General features: G+C 36.6%; 2 protein-coding genes across 2 annotated transcripts in view; both read left to right on the forward strand.

Annotated features, from left to right (window-relative positions):
• Nucleotides 1–34: 34 nt before the first annotated feature.
• On the forward strand, nucleotides 35–2,350 carry LOC113091252 (interferon alpha/beta receptor 1). The gene is made up of 7 exons (XM_026256659.1): nucleotides 35–393; nucleotides 507–624; nucleotides 852–1,012; nucleotides 1,146–1,300; nucleotides 1,402–1,546; nucleotides 1,708–1,868; nucleotides 2,080–2,350. The coding sequence occupies exons 1-7, from the start codon at nucleotides 297–299 to the stop codon at nucleotides 2,215–2,217; spliced, it is 975 nt and encodes a 324-aa protein (XP_026112444.1). The 5' UTR covers nucleotides 35–296; the 3' UTR covers nucleotides 2,218–2,350.
• A 6,633-nt stretch (nucleotides 2,351–8,983) lies between these two features.
• LOC113091265 (electrogenic sodium bicarbonate cotransporter 1-like) overlaps nucleotides 8,984–26,840 on the forward strand; it is a gene marked incomplete at its 3' end in the record, with an annotated part of 72,896 nt that continues 55,039 nt past the window's right edge. The window contains exons 1-3 of the mRNA XM_026256673.1: nucleotides 8,984–9,279; nucleotides 9,425–9,488; nucleotides 13,621–13,694. Coding sequence (XP_026112458.1) covers nucleotides 9,472–9,488; nucleotides 13,621–13,694 — 91 coding nt within the window. The remainder of the gene's footprint in view (nucleotides 9,280–9,424; nucleotides 9,489–13,620; nucleotides 13,695–26,840) is intronic.

The following is a 26,840-nucleotide window of genomic DNA, read 5'->3' on the forward strand; positions in this document are numbered from 1 at the left end:
TTGCGGCAGTCAAGACTTCCAGATAACGACGAGTGGGCGGAATGAGTGAGACGAAAGAGGATCTGAATCATCGACTTACTGTAAAATAACATTTACAAATGGGAATTATGCTTAAAGAGATAGCAAGAACAGTGCTGTGACGGTGTTTTTATTTATTTTTATGTCGGGTTTAACGGATAGTTTTGTGTTTGTGTGAGTCTCTTATAGCTGCACACATTACGCAACATTTACTTTGTTTATCTTAAAAGTACGTGTCGTCTTTCCTCACGAAAGCCACAGAATGTCGCGTTCACGAAATGGACAGATTTCACGGTGAAAGATATGAATCAAAAATCATCAAAATGATCCGCCACGTTTTCGTAGGGGCTGTTTTTATGCTGTTAATCAACTTCGGTAAGGACACAAAAACGTGATATGTGGAATTGCAGTGACTGTAATATTTAAAAAGAGCTTATGATTACTGTCATATTCAGAACCGAGAATACTTCCTGTTTGTTTTATTTCAGAGGGGACATCCTGCTTAAATCCGCCTCAGGGTGTCAAGTTATTCGGATCATATCTGCAGTGGAAGAAGCCTCCCGATGAAGACAGTGTGCTGTATTCACTGCAGTATAAACGGAGCTTGTAAGCATGTGGTCTTCAATGGGTAGTTCTTATTCAGTCATCATTTATTCTTATGTTGCCCTCATGTTGCTGCAAACGCTTAATATCTTCTTTCCAAACTGGAGCACACAATTATAAGTTAGACAAAATGGGCAGTCACTCTTATTAGGCCTGAAATTGGATGGTGACTGAGGCCTTAGTAGAAAAACTAACTTCTTCTCTATGGTTACTTTGATTTTTTTTTTTAGCAAATCAGAGGATGAATGGTACAATGTGACGAGCCATAACAAGACAGAATTAAGATTTAAAATCACTCCTGAGTTTTATGGAGCAGAATTTCGGGTACGCGCAGAGAAAGGAAATAACACGTCTGAATGGAAATATTCAACAAAAGTCCAGTGTGTAAACAGTAAGGAGTGCTTTATGTGTTTATATGTCCCATCAATTTTAAATTGACACGTTTGTCACCTCTAATATGTAACATAAACTCAAGAGCTCATATTCACCTTGTTATACATTTCTTTTTTCATCCTGTTTCACAGCTAACGCTTGTGTTCCTGTGATGAAACTGTCTGTGAAACCTGGAAAGGTTTATGTTACTATGGATCATATGGACGGCAGCTTGAAATATGAACATGGAGAACATATTCAGTTCAACGTATCGTTCTGGAAAGTGGATAATGGAGGATACTCAAAGGTCTTTTGCATCCTTCACACACAGAAAATCACATAAACTTCATTCACTATATTTCTGTAAGAGGACTATTGTGAAGCTGATAAGAGTTTTTGATCCTGCAGGTAGAGTCTATTATTACAAATAGCAAGAAACAAATACTTGAACTGGAATCAGGGCAAAACTACTGTTTCCAGGTTCAGTATCTCTTCTATGATAAGCCTTATGGAAATATTAGCAACCAAAGTTGTGCAATCATCCCAGAAACGCGTAAGTCTTCTTCACTTATTTATTACAAGCTGCATGAGTTTGATTCACATTGTTTGTGATGAAACCCAATTAGTTAGCTTAGTACATACTGAAATGAATTGCATGTTTTATTAATTAATCGCATTAATTTGTTTTACTGAAAATAATTTTTTCCTGTGTAGTGGAAATGGTGAAGAGCCGTGATTTGCTGTTTATTATATCAACTACACTGCTTGTTACGGCCATGTGTGGAGTGTTTATTTTTCTGCTTTTTAAACACCACAAAAAGGTCAAACCGCTGTTACAGCCCCTCCGCCTGGAAATCCCTGACCACTATCTAGAGGTACACATCCATATTTAGAATGATCTCTTCACTGAGATGAAGTAAAGTAACTGAATACAAACTCAGTGTTATACTGTACTTTCATGGGCAAGTTGTCTTGCTACCAGGTCATAACCCTCTCTTAAATGATCATGCATCACTTAGAGTCAGATGTGAAGTGTGTTTTGATTAGTTTTTTATTAAATGAGTTCTATTTTCTTTCCCTATATAGTTTATTAGGTCTGGGGAGTTTCCTCTGCAAGCATGTCCAAGTCCCAGCTGTCAAAGTTTACAGTCATGTGACATGATCCTAGTAATAGAGAACAGCAGTGTGAAGCAGAAAGGCCAAGAAGAGGAACAAGTTGTTTAACATAACGATTGTGTTGGTCTTTATGCATGTAAAATGTATTTACTTTTTTCGGTACATAATATGCTTTGCACATCACTAACAAACTATATTCAGATCGGTCCTTTGTAAGTACAGTTTATATATATATATATATATATATATATATATATATACATACATATACTGATCGAGTATCAGAAAATGGTTATATGGATGGTTTATATTGCTGAAAATAGAGTATATATATATTTTTCCATTGATTTTAGCTATTTGAGTTAGATTATGTTCAATATTTTTAGCTCTATTAACACTAAATATGAAAATCATTGTTGCACTTGTTTTAGGACAATCTACCGTATTTTCCAGACTATAAGTCACACTTTTTTTCATAGTTTGGCTGTTCCCTGTGACTTATAGTCTGGTGCGACTTATTTTTCAAAATTAATTTGACATGAACCGAGAGAAATGAACCAAGAGAAAACGTTACCATCTACAGCCACGAGAGGGCGCTCTATGCTGCCAGAGATGCTGTTCAGTGCTCCTGTAGTCTACATTAAGCAGCATATAGCGCCCTCTCCCGGCTGTAGACGGTAATGTTTTCTCTTGGTTCTTGGTTCTAAATAAATGCGACTTAAAGTCCAGTGCGACTTATATATGTTTTTTTTTTTCCTCATCATGACGTAATTTTGGACTGATGCGACTTATACTCAGGTGTGACTTATAGTCCAAAAAATACGGTAATCGCTTTTTGCCTCGTTCCTGTAGCTCACTTGGTAGAGCTTTGCACTATCAAGCGCAAGTTTGGGAGTTCGATTCCCCGGGAACACATGGTAGATAGAAATTGATAGCCTGAATGTACTGTAAGTCGCTTTGGATAAAAGCGTCTGCTAAATGCATAAATTTAATTTGATATATATATATATATATATATATATATATATATATATATATATATATATATATATATATATATATATATATATATATATAAAATCACTGTAATCATGTAATTAGCTTGTTATTGTTTGGAACTAACTCCTCTTTTATTTATTCCCTGTCACCAGTCAACTCCTGTTACAACACAAAACACAAGTGCTCACTTTTTAGTATTGCATTTTGTATTTAGTTACTTTAATGTTATTTGAAATTCATTCTAAGTATCAGTATACATTTTGGTATTGTCTGTTTTCTATTTCTGAATGTCCTTTTTTTTGGTTGCATATAACATTTCATGTAATGAATGCAGTTTTCTACACTGATGTATTCTAAATGGAAGAAAGGAGGATATTTGAAGAGTATAGTGTTGTTTTCTGAAAAGCACGTGTCAGAGCTTATTTTAATTATATGTGACCCTGGACCACAAAACCAGTCTTAAGGGTCAATTTTTCAACATTGAGATTTATATATAATCTGAAAACTACATTGATATATGGTTTGTTATGATAGGACAATATTTGACAGAGATACAACTATTTGAAGATCTGGAATCTGAGGGCGCAAATAAATCAAATTATTGAAAAGTCTTTAAAGTTGTTCAAATTAAGTTCTCAGCAATGCAAATTACTAATCAAAAATAAAGTTTTTATATATTTACAGTAGGAAATTTACTAAATATCTTAATGGAACATGAGCTTTACTTAATATCCTAATGATTTTTAGCATAAAATGAAAATCAATAATTTTTGACCCATACAATGTATTTGTGGCTATTGCTTCAAATAATACCCTATAGCGACTTAAGACTGGTTTTGTGGTCCAGGGTCACAAATGTTAAAAGTGGTTTGCTTTTGATAAAATAGTGAGCTTGTATATATTTTTATGTTCACCATGCAGTTAGTAGTTATTGTGGTCAATATTTTTACACTGTAAAATGCACTTAACATAATAGTATAGTTTGAATGTGAGTTGTTTGATCATTTTTTTTTTTTTTTTAATGCATCAATGAAACTACTGCTAACTGAGAAAAACCACTTGCTTTGGTCTCAGTTTAAGCCAGAGATCAGGTATTTTACTTTAGAACTGTGAAATCCCTGAAAAGTTGAAATGTTTGTCTCCTTTTCTTGTTTAGTTTTTCTTGTACAGATTTTGTATAAACGTGCCCAAGAGGATGTGTACAACTTTCATAATTAAAAGAAAAAAAAAATGGTTTGCTTTTTTAGGATCGAAATAAGTGCTATTTATTTATGAAGAACAATGTATTCAAAATACATATAAAACATGTAACTGAACTTGAGTTTCGTAATTGTGAAAAAGGAAAAGAAACTTGAAGATTAAGATAAGTCCTATAAATAAATTATTCTAATGACATAAGTAACTTTTGCCGGGAGTGAAACTTTTTTCTTTTCCCCTCTTTTTTTACCACAAGAGGGCACAAGCTTGACAATCAAGCTCGTCTTTAGTGAGTTACAGTAGTACTCCCTTCCCAAACTCTGCTGCTCTAAGAAAAACCTATTCATATTTTGCAGCATTGCACATCTTTTACCTGATGAAAAGACTCATCTGGTTGTTCATAAAGAAAAGCTGGGAGTCAAAAGCCATTTTAGATTGAACTATGAACTTGTGCACCCTGTGTTTTCTTCACAGAACATCCTATCGTTGCATAAGACTGAAGTAAAGAATTTGCCAGTGGCAAACAATGTGTTGGATGGCTTTAGAGATGACAAGGAACAGTTGTAAACCCCTTAACTCTTCCTCCTGATGCCTTTGTCCCAATATACTGTACATCAAAGGAATGTTATTAAAAATGCCTCCATGCAAATGCACCGTGAGGAACAAAGAGCTTCAAATACGTCATGACAGACAGGTGTCCAAGTAGATGATGCATTACATCTGGATGTTTGTGTCCTGAGAAATACAGACACATTTATGTAAGAGTTTATTTTCTAAACACTGTTACCTAAACAACCATGGACCAATATCTCTTCTGAAAAAGCAGCTTGAAGCAGCCTGAGAAGTTTAGCTGGTCTTGGATGGTTTATTTAGCTAAGCTGGTCTAGTTCAGCTGGATGCTGTTGTGGAAAAAATTTTGGCTGAGAAAGGTTGTCAACTTTTGTCTTTGTCTTCTTTCATACTTTGCAAAGAGAGAAAGATACTTTCACTCAAACCTGCTAAAACCAGTTCTTTCTACCGGTTAAGATGCTCAGGATTTATCTTTCTATATGCAACAATGATGTTTCAACAAAAGACTCTTCATGAACATTTCATATGCAGCAAAGTAAGAAATTAAATAAAAACAAAGTACATTTCCATCACAATGGCCTGTTAGTTTACCGGCTTATAACCAGACAAAACCATTTAAGACTGGCAAACAAGTTTAGATTTAGTTGTTTAGTTGTTGTTTGTTTTACTTTGCAAAGATTGGAGGTCTTTTACTATGGGATCAAACTGTGTAGAACAACCCTGATATGGTTACCTTTGGTCTGATAAAACCATTCTTGTGTGCAAAGGTCGATCTCTCAAGAAAATATTTAAAGCATGGAAAGAAGTAAAAACTTTGGATTTAAAATTATGTTTTATATGTTCAAGATAATCATATTGGAGTGCCACATTTTTTTCAAATCTATTAATTCTTTGATTATTTGAACAGGATTGATTTCTATATGAGCCTGTAAGAATGAATTCTCTCTTGTTATGTTAACTACCATTCAAAAGCTTGGGGTCAGTCATTTTATTAAAATAATACAAAAGAAGTAAAAGTATATCCACGAAAATATTAAGCAGCAAAACTGTTTTTAGCATTGCTTATAATTAATGTTTCTTGAGCTGCAGATCAGCATATTAGAGTATAACAGTATATTAGAATGATATCAGAAGGATCATGTGACACTGAAGACTGCAGTGATGATGCCGAAAATACAGCTTTGCTAACACAGGAATAAATTACATTTTAAAACGCATTAAATAGAAGATATTTGAAATTGTAACATTTCACATTATTACTGTTTTTACTGTGTTTTTGATCAAATAAATGGACAAACAAACATTTTAAATAGCCAACACATGTACATGCACAAGCGCAAACCATGGTTACATATTTGAGACTCAAAACATATTCTTAAGTTTCAAACCGCATCACAACTTTGAACTTACTAGATATAAATTCTTATCTGTTTATGACAAGCTTAGATATATTTATTATCTGAATGGACTTTCAAACTAACTTGAACAAGATGATGGCAACGAGTGATTTAAACAGTAAATTATCATATTCAAACAACTTTAACAATTTGAGCCTTTAAACAAATCAAACTGGAGTGTTTTCATTATAGATTCTGTGATGATAGTGATGATTTGTTTGATTTGTCTATTTAGTATTTGGTTAATGCTGATGGTTCCAGCATTTGGACATAGTATTTTGAGAGCTCAGTGCTCTTACTGGAAGTTTGAAGGCAAAACTCAGCAGTGTTTAGGAGTCACTATAGCTCCCTGGAGTCCAAGACAAGAGTCCTCTCATGTTGAGTGTGTGTCTGTGTATTTCTCTCTTGCCTCAAGGTGAGAAGAGTGCACTTGTCTTGTTTATCTATCTATGAAAGGGAAACCATGACAGAGAAACAAACAAACAAAAAATAGATAGATAAACTGCAAAGATTTGGCTCCACTCTACATGAAATAAGATGACCTGGATCAGAAATGCCTCTGCAGACAGTCCACGGTCATAGAGCCAGTTGAGACTTCAAAACTCTGGCATAAAAACTTTAGCAAGCTCTCACAGAGATGTGGGAGATGAGAAAGGATTGGAAGTTTGGTAAGAGATCATCTGCCAAGAAAAAATGCCAGTAGGACATCTAGGCTTTCAAAATCACTATGTTCAGTGGTTTATTTTGCTTGTTTAAAACCTGCATAACACCATATCACAGACAGTGTTAATTCAATTCTACATTTTGTAGGCTATTTTTTAGAGTCATACTTTATGCATAGAATTTCCACCTCTGTCCCTGTCTGTCCACATCTAACCTTTTAGAGTTGGTATGACATTATTTGAGGGCTGCACATTCATGCATGCCAGTTTCTGCCTAAATAAGGGCAATATTCAAAGAGTACTTTACAATGACTAATGTGTTTGAGAATAAAGGCTAAAAAAGCATATGGAGAGAATCAAGTACAATACTCATTTAATTCTGAACTCTATGTTTTAAAAACATTTGCTATTTGAAGGACTGCAACAGTTGTCTGATTTGTCAAGCATGTAAATGTACATCTGTGTGATAGTTGTAGTCATTATTTACTGTACTTGTTAGTCTTTGTAATTTATGTTATTGAACAAAACATGGAATATTTTCAAATATGTTAATCACAGACCTTATTTTACTCTAAAATTGAAAACTCATAAGAAACTGACAAGGGAACGCGAGGCTAGTAAATGCTAAATCTCTCCTGGGTTTTAGGACTACAAAATGGTAATCTCAGTGAAGGAAGTTAAATATCTTCCAAATCAAAAACCTACCTCTCTTGCTCTTTCATAAGATTAACAATTTGCTCAGTGGCCTACAATCATACGGCTTTGACAGAGGTTAACTCTAGTTAGAGAGAATCTCAAATTACGAAGAAATGGCAAGATGAATATCATTAAGACCATGGACAAAATCAAACTACAAACTTCCAAACTCAGAAACTCTAAATACTATCAACAGGAAAACACATTTCCTGCTAAAACGATCAGTTATTGGCAACTTTGCACCACTTTGAGCACTCATCAAATTTTCATGCATCCAACAGCCACACAGTAGGCCTATTACGTGGGGAAGTCGTGGCCTAATGGTTAGAGGGTTGGACTCCCAATTGAAGGGTTGTTAGTTCTAGTCTCGGGCCGGACGGAATTCTATGTGGGGGGAGTGCATGAACAACTCTTTCTCCACCTTCAATACCATGACTTAGGTGCCCTTGAGCAAGGCATCGAACCCCCAACTGCTCCCTGGGCGCCACAGCATAAATGGCTGCCCACTGCTCCGGGTGTGTGTTCACTGCTCTGTGTGTGTGCATTTCGGATGGGTTAAATGCAGAGCACAAATTCTGAGTATGGGTCACCATACTTGGCTGAATGTCACTTCACTTTTTCAGTAAAACAATTCTGTCAAGTTTAAGACACACAACATAAATAAAAGTGAAGAGAAACGAAAGAAAGAAAGAAAAAAACAATAAGCATGTGCATAAAATAAAATATGACTATAATAAATACATCTTTTCTGCTATTATTGTGTATGTCATCATTAGCATAAGAACAGCTGATGTTAAAATAAAGTCCACTCACTTAACACATATGGCTTTTGTCCCTACGTAGAGAGAGGAGAGGAATGACCTTCAGAAAAACCATGCTCTCCAACTGAGCGTTAAATAATGTATCACTTAAAAAGAACATTAGCGTGTCTATGTAGCACAAACATTTTGTTCTGAGGTGTCTTTTTCATTCAATTGAGATGCTTACTGACATAACATAACATAGCATAACATAACATGCCTTAATTAGGTATGTCTGTTATAATGAAAAGAGTAACAAAATACAACCAAATCTTAATTTTCCTTTTAAAAAAACCGTAAAGTTATTGGTTTACAATTTTCTGAAATTAAATATATACATAGGCTTGCCTAAAAAATTTTTTTGTCCACAAATCAAAAACATTTGCTAAATTGCTAAGGTTATTAAAATTGTACATCGTGTTTATTTGTTTATTTCGGCATGTTGTCTGTGTGAGATTTCTACAGAAGGTGTCGCTGTGTCTCGCGTGAATTTGGAGGCACCACAAGGTGCGCGCGGAGCACCTGTTTTCATCCCTCCGCCAAACTTTGGATCCGCTGATCACGCGAGCGCACGCAAAGTAGTTACGCGGGTTACTTGTGTTTACGCTTTGAGGAGTGTATTTTCAAGTTAACGAATTTTCGTTTTCAAGGAGAAATGGGTGTCATTATCATCTTCCAGGTAGGCTAAACGCGTGTTTTAGCGCAGCTTTTTGACCTCCCACTCGTGCTGTGACGTGACTAGAGCGTCTGTAATAAATGAAACGCTGAAGCGTCCAGTTGTTCTGCTGCTCCAGCAGACGCGCGTTATCTCTGTCCCATGCGTCGGAGCTCTTTCAGACAGGACGGGAGGTATTTTAGATCTACTTTCTATCACTTTTTTAGGTTTTGCTATTATAAAAAGACATGTAGCTTTCTTATTACACTCATAAGGGCTATTTAAACCCATTATTGTCATGGCGCAGTAACTGAACAGTTGAAATGTTTGGCGTTGCAGAGGCAGCAAACTACTGGAATACATTATCAGTGATTCGCTTGAACAAAATGAGCGGCGGAAAAAGGTAAGAGCTTAAAACCTTTTCCTGTATTTATCGGTTCTGTGGTCAGGGTTACAGATCAGTTAACAAGTCTCATCCAGTTCAAAGTAGAACAGCATCTGAAAGCCCATACAACAACAACAACCGCAGAGCAGACACTGCAAGCTGTTTGAGTTGAAAATACTGAAGGTTACAGTAGTTTTTACGTACCTACATTTTGCCAGTTCTGCCAGATAGGCTGTTTATGAAAACTTTTGTAAAATAAGATGGGCCTAATATCAGAGATATCCTTGAGGTCCTCTCTTCATATTTCACCCGCTGTGAGTTCGACACCATCGCAGGCTATGGTGAATATCTTTTCTATGTAGTTTTAAGTAATAATGCTCATGATTTTTCCCATATTACTATATGTCAGCTCCATTATACTAATATGAATTTAGTAAAGTCTCTCATTATTATTTATTAGTACTTAGAAACACCAAAACCTGGCTAATTTGACAACACCTTTCTGTCTTTCATTTATGTGAATGGAGTATATCAATATTTGTAATAAACATATGATCGGCTATATTCTGCATCCAAAAATAGATAAATGCCTCTCATGTTGAGATTCATCCAAAACTGTTTGTTAAGACGTAAACTTATTTATATCATCGTTGTAGCCTTTTACATCCAAATACTCAAATATCAGTGATAGTAGAACTAAATATACAAGGTAATATTTGCAGAAAGTATGATTCTCTTACCCATTAAAGATTAAAGTCAGTTAAGCAGATTGTTATGTGTAAAATTCTAAAGAAATCTTGAAAGATAATTTCAGTGCCTTCATTTCTAGATTCTTTTTTTTGTTCTTGCAGTTAAATTTGTGTCACCAGTTTTATGCATTAAGTGTGGTGTAGTGTAGTATGCTGGTTTGTTATATTTCATGTATGTACATTCACAGACTGTTAATATGGCCCTAATTCTGTTTTAGTTGTTCAAGAAAGCTGATTCTTAAATGACAGTTCACCCAAATGACACCAAAACTGTGAACTCATCTGCTGTGAAGCAGTACAGTTGGTGCTTGCTGTGTCAGTATCTGTTCTATAGGTGGCAATGAAGATTGGAGGAGAAAGAGGGATAGTTTCAGTCTAAGGGGACAAGTAACAGTCACAGTCTGAAGATAAAATAACAACAACAACAGCCTACTTTTAATAGAAATGTTTTTCTTACAGTTTGTAGGCATACTTTCTGTACAAATAAGATTACTATAAACAGTATTGTTTTTTCTGTTATGCTCATAAAAGTTATGAATTTTGACATTGTCCATAAAACTGGTATTGTTGATGGTTGCTATTAACAGTCCTAACTGTGGTGTATGTGTAAAGTCTAGGTGTTAGAATCATGGTCATGTCCACACACCCCTCTGTAAACCTTTTCACTGACCTATTAACCAGTCGTGTAGTATTATAGCATGTCAAAGATAACCAAGTGCTATACAATAATTCACACATCTGTATGCATCACAGTTAAACTATGTAGTTATTGTTTAACAGCATTTGTAAACCCCCGCAGGTCTTAGTTATATCGTTTTTTAAATGTTTTTTTTATTTTTATATTTTACTAATATATACTTTTAACTTTCATAAAAGTTGAATAGCCCTTTGGATGACACATGTCTTGACATACTGTGGAGCGTCACTTTGCCAGAATCGCAACATATGCACAATGGGAAAGCGTGCCTCTACCTACTTATTTGCTAAACTCCAAAATGTACCTATACAAACTTTTCACTGCAGCTTCTAGCAATGAACAGTAGAGGCAGTAAAAATCCATCAATAAAGACTTATTGTTACACAGTTCCTTGCACAATACTATGATATTCCCTCAAAATAATTTTAACATAGTACATGATCTGTGAACTGATACATATTTACGTTTGTATCACAGTTCCATTTGAATGTTTTTTTCTGACATTGTAAACTTGATCAGTAGCTCACCTGGTACAACAATGCACTTGTGATGCTGAGCACCCAAGCACAAATTCCATGAAACGAGACCTGTAGAAGCAATCTAAAATGACATAGTTGATTCAGTAAATGCAATTTTATCTCACATATACTTATGTTAACGCTACTGAATAATTTTAGGATAGGGTTTAGTATATAGGTTGTATGTTATTTTTTAAATGCGTCAGAGCATTTACATTTTAGCACCACTAACCGGACATTTGCGATACATATAACACTTCCGAACTTCCGAACTGTTGCGATACATATAAAAACGAATGTAATAACCTGTTGCCAGATTTACATTCACATTCCAGATAAATCTGAACACACTGTTTAAGAAGTGTTCTGAAATGTGCAAGAAGCAATGTAATATCATTTTGCTGAAATCTTTTTCAATGGGTTGCAGAATTGAGTGGTTAAACTTGGCATCTTTTCAGCATGCTTGATTGCATCTAGTTGAGATATGCAGTGACACTGGGCTCCTGGGGAGCTCTGCACTCTTATCAGAGAAACAAGCTCTATCCTTCCTGTTTGTGTTTACATCTTGGTTTGTATTTATTTTTTTGTAAACCTGTGATGAGCCCATTGAGGAAATCATTATCTAAAGGGTGTTCTCTGGGTATTAATTGTTTTTAATGTATTATAGAAGTGAAAAGCATTCTATTACCAAACCTGTAAAGATGATTGTTATCTGAACAAATAACATCACTCATTTACTGCAGAGTTTTAGTCACGCCTTTATTCTCGAAAGAGAAGATCAGTGCCTGAATTGTTTCGGTCTGGTCTTTGGACTCTTTATCACTAATGTGACAAAGAGCAGTCACACCTTGCTTGGAGCTATAATCTTTATTCCTAGTGGGCAAATGGCTACATACTTCCCCAGATGCAGTTGTAAAGTACACTAGATAGTTTACAGCATACTTTTTAAATGGAGAGTGTCTCAATGAAGAATTAAAGATATTACATCTTTCATGTATTAATGGTTATGGAAGCATTGTCTTCTAACAACATACTCTTTAGGCAACTTAATGGCAAAACTAATCACTCAAAGCAATGTGATAATGTTGCTATTTATACTATGTAGTAAAAGCAGAACATGTCAGATTTATGTCGTACATGAGCCTACTCAGAGTTGACTTCTCCAGTGATGTAACTGACTTTATTAAAAAAAAAAATCTGTAAGGAATAGCATACCACCTCTTCACTTATTATTGAAAAAAAATGTCAAACAGGAAATTAGTTAATTTCAGCCCTGCTATGGATCTTTATCCTCCTCATTCCAGACATCCAGTATACTGGACAAATTTGTTTGAGTTTTTCTTGCTTTGTTTTTGCTCTGCTTAGCCATGCATTAATTTATTTTATTTTATTTTTATATTTAAAAAAAATAAGCATTGTCATATATAGTAATATTAGATTTAGATATCAAAATGGGATATACATATTAAGTATTTAAATGATTTTCAACCCTGCTATGAATGTTTGTCTTTGATTTGACTTATATTCCATAGCGACTTTGTATTAATTAAACATGATTTCTAAATGTAATAATAAACCAATGCAAGGCTTATCTGTATTTTCTTCTTCTTCTCAACAATAGCATTTTGACCTGGTGTGACTACAGTCAGGTGTGAACTGTTTTTAGGAAAATACAGTAAAGATTGTTTGTTTGTAAAGTTTCCTATTTCAAGACAGATTAAGTTATGTTTCATTATTGATCTAATGTCAGAAGGGCACATAATGCCTCATAATCACTTGGAGAAATCTGATTGTCATAAATAGTGTTTGAGTCCATGCTCCGTGTTAATTCCCCCCACGGCTCACACCTCCTGGACATCAGACTCAATTAGCATCTTGCTAGGCTGCCCAGCCGTCCCATCCCCCATAGACCAGATTAGCCTTCCAATGTCTACCTGACTGGTCCTGCGTCCCTCAAAGGCAGTATTCAGAATTGGACCATGGCCCATAAGTTGCACCGCACATCTACTATCCAGGGCTGGACCCAGAACCAAGAGCTGCCCCCTTGTTAGCATTACCTGCTAACTTGGGGACATGGCTAGTACTAACAGAAACACACTGCAAGTGAATGAGCCGTGCCGATATGGCTCCACGTTGTCTTTAGAAGAGAAATGTGAGCAGTCTTTCTTTCTTTTTTAATACTACAGGATGGAGGATGAGGCTGTGCTGGACAGAGGGGCCTCGTTACTCAAACACTTATGTGATGAGGAAGAAGTTGAAGGTAAGTATCTCATTGTATTTTTTTAAACTAAAGTCACTTTTTGATTTGTATTGTGAACTAAAGTTTGAAGCCTAAAAAATGTCTCTTATTGTGAAGTCATTTGGGGTTTGCTTTGATATAGTTAGATTTGAGTGGTATAATTAGTATTATTCCTCTAGGGTGATGAAGATGTAGGGCACAAATACTAGGTGACTTTGTGTTTACCTTGACAACTTTCTTCCAGTCCAAATAGAGATTTAAGTGAGTGCTAGTGTGTGTTGTTTATCAGAATGCATTTTGAGAGCATGTCCATTTTTATTTTTTAATTATTGAAGCTAGAATCAGAATAAGGTGTTTGTCCTGATGAAGCTTGTATTCTACAAAAACTAAATAAAAATATAAAACAACAAGATACGCATAATGAAATAAATCAATAAATAATCAATTAAATATTTCATTGCTTGTAATAACATAGCTACATCGGTATAATCTGTTATTGTGAATAATTAAAGGCTTAATAAAAAAGCACACTGACTAATAGGTCCTCAACAGGTGTTTCAACTACATACTGCAGATGTCTTTAGCTTTTGGATGGTAAGCTGGGAGGAAGGATGGACCTGTGTTTCATCTTCTGTCTGTTCATTTTGCATGACTTTAACAGTTCCTTATCCTTTCAGTTCACAATGAATAATAGCTTACAGCTTACTGAATACTGCACAGTATAAACTCTATACTTCTAAAACAGGAAATATATCAGTATTATGCAACAACAACAACCATTTCAAAAAGTAGTATTTTACTGTTGCACATGCATGGTGTCCAATTATGATATTTTAGGAAAAAAAATTGAAAGTTTGTACAAAATGTTTTACCTAACAACAACAGCAACAACGACAACAAAAACCTCTCTGTTGTACACTATTAATTTGAAATAGTCAGTCATTTGTGCATACTGAATATTTGCATACTATCTGTATTATACATACTATATACTGATGATATGGTAAGACTAATATGTCATTTTGCTATTCTGAACAATTTAATAGAAATGCTTTTGTATTCGTATTAGCCGCATTTCCACTGTCAGGCCAGTGCGAGCCAGGTTTTAAAACCGGCCGGGCGGGGCTAATAGCCTTGGGCCAGTAACACCGAGGCCAGAATAGCGCAAGGTTTCCACTTTTCATGAAGCTCCGCTGCGCGTAACTAAAACCCACTCTTTACACGCACGCCTCTCAGGAACAACGTCACGTGACCACATAATTTCAGCAACAAAGGGAGTTATCAGAAAACTAAGAAATAAGTCACTGGAACAAGCTTTATCACAAAACGAACACTATAAAAGTGGCCGTTTGTTTACATGCTTTGTTAAATATTCAAATTCAAAAGCATCCATGTTTTACTACAGAATAGCTAAGTGATACATTGATCATAATGAATTAGTTTATCAGGACTCACAGAATTTACCACAGTAGCCTATACATCAAATTTAGACTGAATGATAATATCTCTATTTTTATAAAAGCTCCCGAACAAAAACCATTATATTTTTAGCATAGGCTACGTGGAGCTAAATTCTTGAGATGAAAATTGACAAATAAGATATGTTACTAAATAAATACACAATTGCGATAGAGAATAAGAAGCTGACGTCTGATTTCTCCAAGTTGTTGCATTTACCTTGTTTACTATGGTAATGTTAATGTTTAGCGTGCATAGTCTTTTGCATCGCTTATAAATATTTCTGCCTCGTATGGCGATCATAATCCACATCAGATAAAGTTATTTCAAACACTCGCTGCTAAGAGTGAGTTTTGAGCTCAACTTATAAAAATAAAAAAAGTATTTAATTCTGGTGTTTATAGCTGTTATCTTTCTGAAATGATCTGCAGTGCTGAGCTCTGAGAAACTACGTCTTTGTTCATAACCACTGCTTTAGCCCCAGCTGGCCTGCTTTGGCCCAAGGTTTTCGTCGGACCAAAAACCTTGGCCGTTGGCCCCCGAGGAAGCCCCGATGAGGCACGATCAAGCCCCGGAAGTGACAGTGGAAACGCGACTGGCCCTGGCACGCACTAGCACGCCCGGTTTAAGCTCGACTGTGGAAACGCGCCTATTGTTTCTCTTCGCTTTCAACAGAGAGTATTACTATTATTTAAATGGGATTAATATTACGTCTATTTAAAAATTTGGAGAGCCATATGTAAACTGAAAATCCGTTTACATTTATAATATTTTTTTAATGCTTCACTACCATTCAAAGGTTTGATGCCATTTTATGTTAGCCTTTTGGTAACTTCATGACGAAATTACATGCTCATAGCTTCAATCGCGATTTAATAAGAAATGATACAGGCTACCACAGTTGTGAAAAAAAAAATGCTGCCACACACTATGTAGCCACTGTGATAATTACGTCAGTTATTTTTAGCGGGTTAGATCGAAAATATGTATCACCTGCATTAAAGGGTTAGTTCACCCGAGAATGGAAATCTATCCATATTCTACTTATCCTCATAGCATCCTGAGTGTATGTTACTTTCTTTTTTCAGAATAATCCAATCAGAGTTATATCAACAATTTTCCTTGCTCTTCCAAACCTTTCAATGGGGTAAGCGGGTGTTTGTTGTTTTTTTATCTGTAATAAAATGTCTGTCACACGACTCCAGGGCGTGAATAAAGGCCCCCGTAGTGAATCCATGCGTTTTTGTAAGATAAATATGCGTATGCATCATGCACACACCTCTGGGAAATGTAGGAGCAAAGGAAACAAAGTTTCCTTACTTAAAGGGATAGTTCACCTAAAAAGGAAAATTGTCATTAATGACTCACCCTCATGTCGTTCCAAACTCATAAGACCTCCGTTCATCTTCGGAATGCAGTTTAAGATATTTTAGATTTAGTCCGAGAGCTCTCAGTCCCTCCATTGAAACTGTGTGTACGGTATACTGTCCATGTTCATAAAGGTAAGAAAAACATCTTCAAAGTAGTCCATGTGACATCAGAGGGTCAGTTAGAATATTTTGAAGCATCGAAAATACATTTTGGTCCAAAAATAGCAAAAACTACGACTTTATTAAAGGGGGGGTGGAATGCTATTTCATGCATACTGAGTTTTTTACACTGTTAAAGAGTTGGATTCCCATGCTAAACAAAGTTTCAAAAATTAAGTTGTACTCACAAGTTTCGGAAATTTTTTTTCGAGTATGGCTCTGTGTGACGTTAGATGGAGCGGAATTTCCTTATATGGGTCCTAAGGGCACTTCTGCTGGAAGAGCGCGCGCTCCTGTATAGCAGAGCAGAGACATTTCACTGATCAGAGCGATTCACTGATCAGAGCGAGAGCGTCGCGAATAGTCACAAAAGAAGTGTGTTTTTGTTTGCCAGGGCAAGACAACCCTGCACAGAAAAAACAATATTAAGGGACAAGTGGATGGGGTTTATTTTTACAGAGCATCAACGGAGTTGTGCAAGTGTTTGTGTTTGTTCCCTGCATTTCGAAGATGCTTGTTTTACAAACAAGGCCCAGTTTGACGACGGATTTGCACATCGTTTATTTCTTAAGGATGATGCAATCCCAACGAAAAATGGTCACGATCGTGTGTTGGAACCACAGGCGGTGAGTAAAACTGCTTCAAATATATCTGCCTCCTTGTTAGTGCGTCCGCCTCCCATGCTGGAGACCCGGGTTCGAGCCCCGCTCGGAGCGAGTCGTTGCTGCTGCTGCTCTCGTTCAGTTTCAGCCTCGGGATCTGATTCTGGATCATAATTAAACTACTGAATCTGACTGTAAGCCATGGTTTGTTTTGGATGATGGTTTTTCCCTCACGATAATGTCACAGCATCCACATGCTCTCAACGCAAAAGCCTACTGGCGCTCGTGATTCTTTAGCTCCGCCCACACATCATGCCTCCAGACGGTCGTGTTTTTCCGGGAAAAATCGGTACAGACTATCTTTCTCTTATGAATATAATAAAACTAAAGACTTTTTGGCATTATGAAGGATGCAGTACTACTCTATAGGTACTCAAGATTAACAGGATATGGAGTGAAAACGAGCATTTCACCCCCCCCTTTAAGCATTATTTTATCTTCCGTGTCTGTTGCGAGCGAGATCAAAACACTGCAGTGTAGTGAATCACTCGATGTAACCGGATATTCTTGAACCAGTTCACCAAATCGAACTGAATCGTTTTAAACGGTTTGCGTCTCCAATAAGCATTAATCCACAAATGACTTAAGCTGTTAACTTTTTTAATGTGGCTGACACTCCCTCTGAGTTAAACCAATATCCCGGAGTAATTAATTTACTCAAAAAGTACACTGACTGAACAGCTGTGAAGAGAGAACTGAAGATGAACACCAGGTGGAGCCAGATAATGAACAAAAGATTGACTCGTTTCCGAGTCAAGAACCCGTTGCATCGGTTTTCAGATCACCAGTAGTGATGGGATGTTCGTTTCGCGATCACCACACTGCAGTGAACGCGCTCACAACAGACCCAGAAGAGAAGACAATGATGAATTAAATCATAGTTTTTGTTATTTTTGGGCCAAAATTTATTTTCGATGCTGCAACAAATTCTAACTGACCATCTGATGTCACATGGACTACTTTGAAGATGTTTTTCTTACCTTTCTGGACATGGACAGTATACCGTACATACACTTTTAAAGAGGGACAGAAAGCTCTCAGACTAAATCTAAAATATCTTAAACTGTGTTCCGAAGATAAACGGATGTCTTACGGGTTTGGAACGACATGAGGGTGAGTCATTAAGGCCATCCTTAAAAATATTTTAGTTTGAAGTAACATAAAAAAAAAAGGGTCGGTAGCAGGGGCGTAGCAACCGGGGGGGACGGGGGGGACACGTCCCCCGCACTTTTAGAAACAGGTGATTCTGACCCCTGCTAATTTTTTTTTTTTTTTAGGATCCAGCGTGAATATTTCCTGTAGTGTTCTCTGATTTGTTACTTAGATTTGAGTGAAGTAACATTCAGCCAATCACAGAGCGAATCATCTCCTGGGAGCGTCTGCCATGAGCTTCAAATCTCTTGTTGCTCTTCTGAATTTTCGTTCGTTTGTTTGTTCACTTTGCTATTAGGCCGTCTGGGATAAAATGCACCCCAGAAAAAAAAGCAAAGGACGATAACATCCTTTTTTCAAACACACACTGTAAGTATGTTACAGTATGTCGCGATGACACGAATCGCGCGATAAAGTTTTCATGTTATGATTTAACCTATTGAACCCGTATGGACCTCGTCACGTCGCGCCGGATTCAGTGTGTTAAATACTCTCCTAATTGTCGCTTTGGATAAAAGCGTCTGCTAAATAAGACTTAACAATATTATTGGTTTCCGCTGTCTTTTGTTTGTCTACGTGCTGCTCGCGGAGTAAAATGATAATTTCACAATAAATCATATTTGTTTTGCAACGAATATCTTAAAATACTTTATCAAATTTTGTTCTTTTAATTCATAACTGTTACTTTATGTCCTAACTGGTCTGTAGGAAAGGCAGGCTGTGACGTCACTGGCAGAGAGAGGGGGCAGTTGCTCAACCTCTCCAGAATGTTCAGGTGAGATTTGTATAAAAAAAGCAGATTGACTATCTTAAAGCTGCGGTAGGGAATTTTTGACGCTATAGCGGTTAATAAACAGAACTGCTTGCGTCTTGCGGAAGAACATCATAGCCGGAACTACTTCTCTCTGTTTATGTCTATGAAGAATCACAAAGGTACTGGGTTACTCCGCCGCGGTATCCCCGAAGCAATCTAAAATAGTCTGAATATAAACACTTATTATAGGTGTACCCTAGTGATTCAGGACAAGCTAAAAACACGGTTTGGAAAGTGGATTCATGGTGTACTCGCTTATTATATAAATTTTTTCTACATTTTGAACACAAACAAAGTTACGGACCGCAGCTCTAATTGGTTATTTTTTACCGGGAGTGATGTATTTCTGCAAATGGCAATAGGAGCACTGGGAGGAGCCAGAGGAGCTTGATTTTTTTCACAGATTATCTGTCTCATAATTTTCATAAAATGTATGTTGTATAAAATTACTGTAGATGTAATCTGTATACTCATTTAACACCTGTTTTTGTCCAACTGTTAAAAAGAAAAGTTATTGTCCAAATGTAGTGCAACTGAAATATTGCAAATGTCATAAAATATCTTTATTTCATAAAAAATAAAAAATAAAATATAGATGGTCTCCCATTGGTCTCAAAGTCCTGCAGTATTTTTACATTTTGAGTATGATTTAACAAAAATAGGTTCCTGTAAGCTATCATGTCATGTTCCCAAATTTGAAAAAGTAAAATGCCAATTGGTATTCTATTTAGAATTTATTATGAACATCAGCTGTCCCCCTCACTTTTAAAATGGCTGCTACACCCCTGGTCGGTAGGTAGGTCTAGGTCTATATATATATTTTTTTCAAATTTCAATGTAAAAAAAAAAGTGCAGTTTTGGTGATGGTGATTACGTAGGTTTGAATTTAAACAAATTAACATATCGTGACGTCACTGACTGGGTCTTCAACACGTGCCTTCGGGCGCATCATTGCAAACTAATTAATTAACTAATGTTAACTAATGAAGCCCTAAAGTAAAGTGTGAATTAACAATAAAGAATCAATACTCTAGGGCATGTTGTAGTACAGATTAAAAGAAAAAAAAGTCTGAAAATAAATAGCCTATTAAGTCTAAATATTTAATTATTTGGCTGTGATGAACACTATTGCAAATCCACAAATTTGAATGGCTATTTAATAGGGGTGTAACGGTTCACAAAATTCACGGTTCGGTTCGATACGATACACTGATGTCACGGTTCGGTTCGGTTCGGTTCGGTACGTTTTAGATACAGCAAAATGCAAAAACATCTCAACTTTTCAGAATGCCGCAAGCGCACCGCGGGTCATGTGACAAGAACTAACCAATCAGCTTCATCCTTTCCCATAACAACGTTGAAAACTCAGCCAAGATGAAGGAACAGCTGATTATAGTTGTATATGGATTGCAATTTTGAAATAAATTTAGTAGCAGAGCTACTGCAAGCGATTTTTAGAGCTGCAAATCCATTTATCCTTCGCTGAAATTTCCGCGTCTCATGGAGAGAGCACGTCATTGTTGCTTAGCAAAGACAGACGCCTCATGAGCGCTTCTGCCCGAGCGCTTTGGAAAGGAGGAGAAAGACGTGCTTAGCGTTTTCCACGCGTTTTTAGGAGCGATATGTGAACGGACCCTAAGGCGCTCGCTCACTCAGCACGCGCTGAAGGCTCATTGCAAAATGTCTAATGCATTTAACAGACCAGAAATATAAGATCCTAAAATAACCAACAGGTCTGGTGTTTGGGTGCACTTTGGATTCCCTGTAAGCTATAATACTGATGTCTAAATGCTGCAGGCATAGTTTGTTGCGTGCATGTTTCTCCTTTTTTTCGTCTTTTCCCAGATACTGACACAATAAGGTGATGTCGGCGTAAATGAGTTGACATGTTTCAAGTATTCACGCTGGTGTTTTTTTTTTTTTAAAGCAATGAAGCAACCGCGCGAAGCCCTCACTATATAGGATTTTAGAAAGAATGCAGAGCACTAGTGTAGTGTGCAAACTTACCACAGTGTGGATTTCAGAAAGTGTGCAAAGACTTCACGTGCACACTTACCATAACATGGATTTACAAATAATGTTCTAAGGAGGGGCTCTCATGTCACTCTGATCGAGCAGCTCATAGATGGAATCATGCATCTCAAACAATAGGCTATGTTTGAGAGTCATCTTCTTTTTCTAGTCTGTTAAACGCATTGGCCATTTTGCAACGAGCCTTCAGCGCGTACTGAGTGAGCGAGCGCCTGACTGAGTCATAACATAACATAAACATAAGTTGGTGTTTTTTTCTTCTTCGGGAGTGTCAGGGGCGTTGCCTGTTACGTCGTTTGGGTTATTGGGCTACCTTGTTGAACGCATATCATTATATTTCTCTTTTTTTTTTTTCAAATATAATTAATTAGTCCAACGAACCGTTCGGTATGCATAATGCGTACCGCGTACCGAACCGAAAGCGTCGTACCGAACGGTTCAATACGAATACGCGTATCGTTACACCCCTACTATTTAAATACGTTTCAGAAAGTAGTGCAGCTGCTCATTTATGGGGTTTCGCTATATTTTTCTGCAGTTTAGCACCATTTGCTGTCAGGGAGTGAATGTGCTTTCATTCAGCGCGTCTCTTACTGTTCCCCCATGTGCTTCTTATGCGTGCGTGTTTACATCAGAGCGCATAGGAGTCTTTCAAGCAGCATACAGCGGTGTTGCGCATTTTGATCAGTTGGTGGGAACAGTATTCTTAAAATGCATTTCAAATTCTGAATAATTTGTAATATATATAATTATTCACGGTATTTAGAAGTGCCTATCATAACAATATCATGCATATTAATTACCGTGATATATCGCATTACCGAATACCAGCACATGTCTATTTAGATTCTGGATAGTCACACACACCTAGGATGCTTCGAGAGTGAGAAGAAGATGGACAAATTCTCATTATCAGGTGACCACACCCTTAAATGCATTAATTTTGACAGCATTAATAAAAGTAATATTTTATTTAAAAACTGACCCCAATCTTTTAAACTGTAGTGTACACTGAATAGAACATTAGTCTTAGAGAGGGAAAAATGGCATTGGCCTGATCTCAAAGTAAACTGTAACAGAGCAACATGTGCCTGCTAGACAAAGAGCCCATATTTGGCAGTTCTTTTAGAGGTAGAGCTTTATTAAAAGCTAAATTAGCATGCACAGTGGTGTGTCGCTATCTTCTGTACTTGTACCCTCCATCTAAACAGCTTTGTTACTGCGGTAACACAAAGTGCTCAGATGGTGAAGCCCATAGTGCCCAGCCAAATTCAGGGAATACACTTTATCCAGTGAGGCATTGCTTGCCACTCCAATTCAGGCCTCTTTCTATGGTCGCATAGAAAATGGTTCCTCCAAAAAGAACAGGAAGCTTGGCACAAAGCTGGGTCGACAATGTGTGGTTCCTCCTTCCCTCTCACCTCTCCCTTTCCTTCTCTTAGTACCCACTCTTACTCCCTTTTCCTTACTTTGCTCTCGCCCCTCCCAGCATAGGTGGGATTTATATTCATAAAAGGTTCTTTATGATCTTCCTGCATCATTCATTTATTTAAAGGGATACTCCATCCCACAATGAAAAAATTGTCATTAATCACTTATCCCAATGTCATTCCAAATGTTTTGTTCATCTTCAGAACACAATTTAAGATATTTTCGATGAAAACCGGGAGGCTTGAGACTGTCCCATATACTGCCAAGTAAATAACAGTGTCAAGTAGGGGTGTAACAGTACGCAAAAATCACGGTTCGGTACGTACCTCGGTTTAAAAGTCACGGTTCGGTTCATTTTCGGTACAGTAAGGGAAAGTAATGCAAACATTAAACTGCAGGTTGTTTATTACAATAAACTCTTTTTTTTTTAAACAATTTGTTTACACTTTTTTAAAAATACTTTTTAATAAAATATATATAAAATAAAAAAAGAATAAGAAATAAAATACTGCTGTAAAGTTCTCCACTAAATAAAATATTCTCAGTCTCAAACCAATATCATATAATAAAATATAATGAAAAATATAAATAAATAACTATGATTACAGTGCAGCATTACCAATCCCAGCTTGTAGGCCTGCTCATATTTAAAAAATATATATAACTTTTGTAAAGTGTAAAGTTGCAGCATTGACAGTTTCAGTTTTCAGACCAGTTTTAGACCTGCTCAGATTTCGTTATACGGAATTAAGAGCAAATGTCTGTTTAAAAGCCGACGGGAGCTGCGTTTGAATTACAATCATTTTTTTCCTAGTTGTAGTGATGTTCACACTCGCGTGATGCCTTTTGATAACAAAAAACCTTAGGCCGGTGACACACTGGCATATAGCACCTGTCAAACTTAGTCTATTTTGCCGTCAATACTGCTGCCGGTGTCCTTTATCAGTAGGCTTTATATTTATGCTCAACATGAAGTATAGATATTGTTGTCGTGAAGACAAGATCCTGGTCTGTTGGCAGTCTCCATCTATGTCACCTAGAGTAGCACCAGCTCCGCGTCAGGCACGAATCTGGTGTGTGGAAAGACACAGAAAACGCGAAGCAGCCATCACGCAACTGACACGCAGCAGAAACGCCATGCTCATGCCACTCAGCCAGTGTGTCGCCTGCCTTAGAATCAGCTGCAGGACGGGATTTGCGTGGAACGCGTTGAGACTTCCGCCACTTAATATGTTCGTGTGGAAACACGTAAATGTTCCTACGTTCTGCATACAAAATATTGCATTCAGTCATTCGGTACACATGTGTACTGTACCGAAAGCCCTGTACCGAAACGGTCCAGTACGAATACACGTACTGTTACACCCCTAGTGTCAAGGTCCACAAAAGTATGAAAGACATAGTCAGATCAGTCCATCTGCCATCAGTGGTTCAACTGCAACGTTATGAAGTGACGAGAATACTTTTTGTAGTAACGACTTTATTAAACAGTCTCTCTGCATCACCATAGCGCCATTTTAGAGAATATCTGCTGATTGCAGGCAGCGTACGTGCTTCTGACACAGAGGAGACGAATTGTTGAATAACGTTGTTACTTTTGTTTTCTTTGTGTACAAAAAGTATTCTTGTTGCTTCATAACGTTACGGTTGAATCACTGATGGCAGATGGACTATTCTGATTATGTCTTTCATACTTTTCTGGACCTTGACAGTGTTTTTTACTTGGCAGTTTATGGGGCAGTCACAAACCTCCTGGTTTTCATCCAAAATATCTTAAATTGTGTTCAGAAGACGAACAAATCTTTTACGGGTTTGGAACACCATGGAGGTAAGTGATTAATGACAAAATTTTAATTTTGGGTTGGATTATCCCTTTAACTTTAGAAAACGGGCAGATAATAAAGTCTTTTTCTTAACCTACATAATTTATATTCATGATGATTTTTTTCCCCAAAACAATTTATAGTAATATTTAGAAATTAAAAGCTTTTTTTAGCTAAATAAATATAAAGTAATCCATACTATGACATTGTGACAAATTACATTGTAACCAAGTATGATCTATTGTAGATGTTGTTATATGAAGTACATATAAAAAAAACTTACATGGTTATAAAATAATAAATATAAAGATATGAAAAGATGAGATTACACACTCAATGCAAACAAACACTTGCCACCTTATGAAAGAAAATCTGGACAGCATTCAAATGCAGTGATCTTTCGCTGGCAGTGAAAGTAAAGAGACAGCAGGGCTGTGAATCCAGTTTAAATAGATCTTTGTGTTAAGGTTCAGTGGATAATCATTTTGTCCTTTTGCATTTTGTCAGAAGCTCAGAAGTGGAACCATGTCTGTAACTTTTAAGAGACAGTAGGTTATAGCAGGGTTAATGTAGAGGATTGGTCACTGTTTGAGAAGGAACACATTATACAATCATAAAAACAGGAGCAGTCATACAGTATATTGTAATAATAATAATAATATGTGACAAATATTTAATAATCACAGATCAACAATTTTAGAAGGAAAAAAATCTGTTTAAACATATGTAGACTTCATTGCATGGAATATATTAATTTACATATGACTTACTGGGAAGTAATTTTAGACCAAACACACAGCACACAGTGTCATCTGAACTATCTTTCCATTTAAGACATGTTTCCCCTGCTTCCAATGGCTTCATCTGTTAACTGATGGGGGTGGGGGGGGGTGTCCTGCGTTTAACCTCATCACACTTGGTTATGTCATGAGGCTCATGAATCACTGTGGTGGTCTGGTAAGTCTCTCTGATGGTGTGAATCATGATCCCTATGGGACCTGTAGCACCACAGCTGGGGTGAAGATGTAAAGATGGCGCTGAAGTGAAAAACCGGATGCCCCTGAACAAATTCTAAATGACATGAATACATTTTTTTTTTTTTTTTTTGCTGTACTTTTTTCTTTTGACTTTTAACTGGTGTATAAAAAAGTATTTTGTGATGTGCTTTAGCACTGTAACCCTTTTATGTCTGCATGGTTTTCATGAAAATCTGATTAAAGGATGACAGTATTAAATGAAACCAACTGACAAACACCGAAAACTTTTCAGTCGTCAAAATTATGTGCATTAAAAGAAAGTAACTTAAATGAATTGCTTTACCTAAAGGCAGATGTTGTTGAAACACTGACTCTTAACATTAAATTTAAGATAAAATTTGTAAATTGCTTAAACTTATGCCATGTTAGAGATTTTAGATTATTGCAGGGTTAATTCATTAATCTCAGTTAAGTTGTAGCATTAGCCTAAAGAAGCGGAGAATTCTGGGATAGATGGTATCAGGTCTGGTGTGTAGATTTGCATTTATATTACTGGTCCAGTTAGAGATGCAGTTCACAAAATGAAACATGAAGTTCCAGCAAGTTACACAACGACACAGTGTTGGAATGTAGCTTTAAGAGCTGGGCATCATGTGACTGAGGGAGAGACATGGAAAGTGTCTGTATTACATGGATCTAAACACTGGACGTTCCGCACTACCTGCTAGCTCTCTCAGCCAAAATATTTAGTTTGACATTCTGCTGCAAACCCATTCGGTGAAGTCCACCATTTCCTGCATAAATTGCGTTGAGGAAGTCATGCCAGTTATTTACGTCTTTACTCAGGTTACATCATATTTTGTAACCAATAGGCTACAAGCAAATAGTCAGCATCCAGCTCTGAGCATGTTGACACTACACATGATTTATCTTACAGATGTTGAAGTGCAGAATGATCACGTGGCTTGTGTTATCTTGACAATAGGGAGCCATTTATCTCTTGACAACAACAACATTAGGACTGACTTTTCTTTTTATTTACTTGGCTTGGATTGATTCAATTAGTTCTGTATGTGAATGTCAAATGAATGCAGCTTTTGTGAGCATAAGAAACTTCTTTCACAAAAATCTTAAAAAAAATATTACAGACTCCAATTTTTTGAATAGTAGTGTATATTCTTTGAAAATAATTATTTTGTAGAAAACACCCATATCTTGCTATATGGCCATTTAAATATTAATACTGAAAGATTAGGCAAAAGAAAATACTTTTTGTGTGTTACTTGCGCT

The sequence above is a fragment of the Carassius auratus genome, unplaced genomic scaffold (genome assembly GCF_003368295.1).
Source record: "Carassius auratus strain Wakin unplaced genomic scaffold, ASM336829v1 scaf_tig00214150, whole genome shotgun sequence".
NCBI lineage: Eukaryota > Metazoa > Chordata > Actinopteri > Cypriniformes > Cyprinidae > Carassius > Carassius auratus.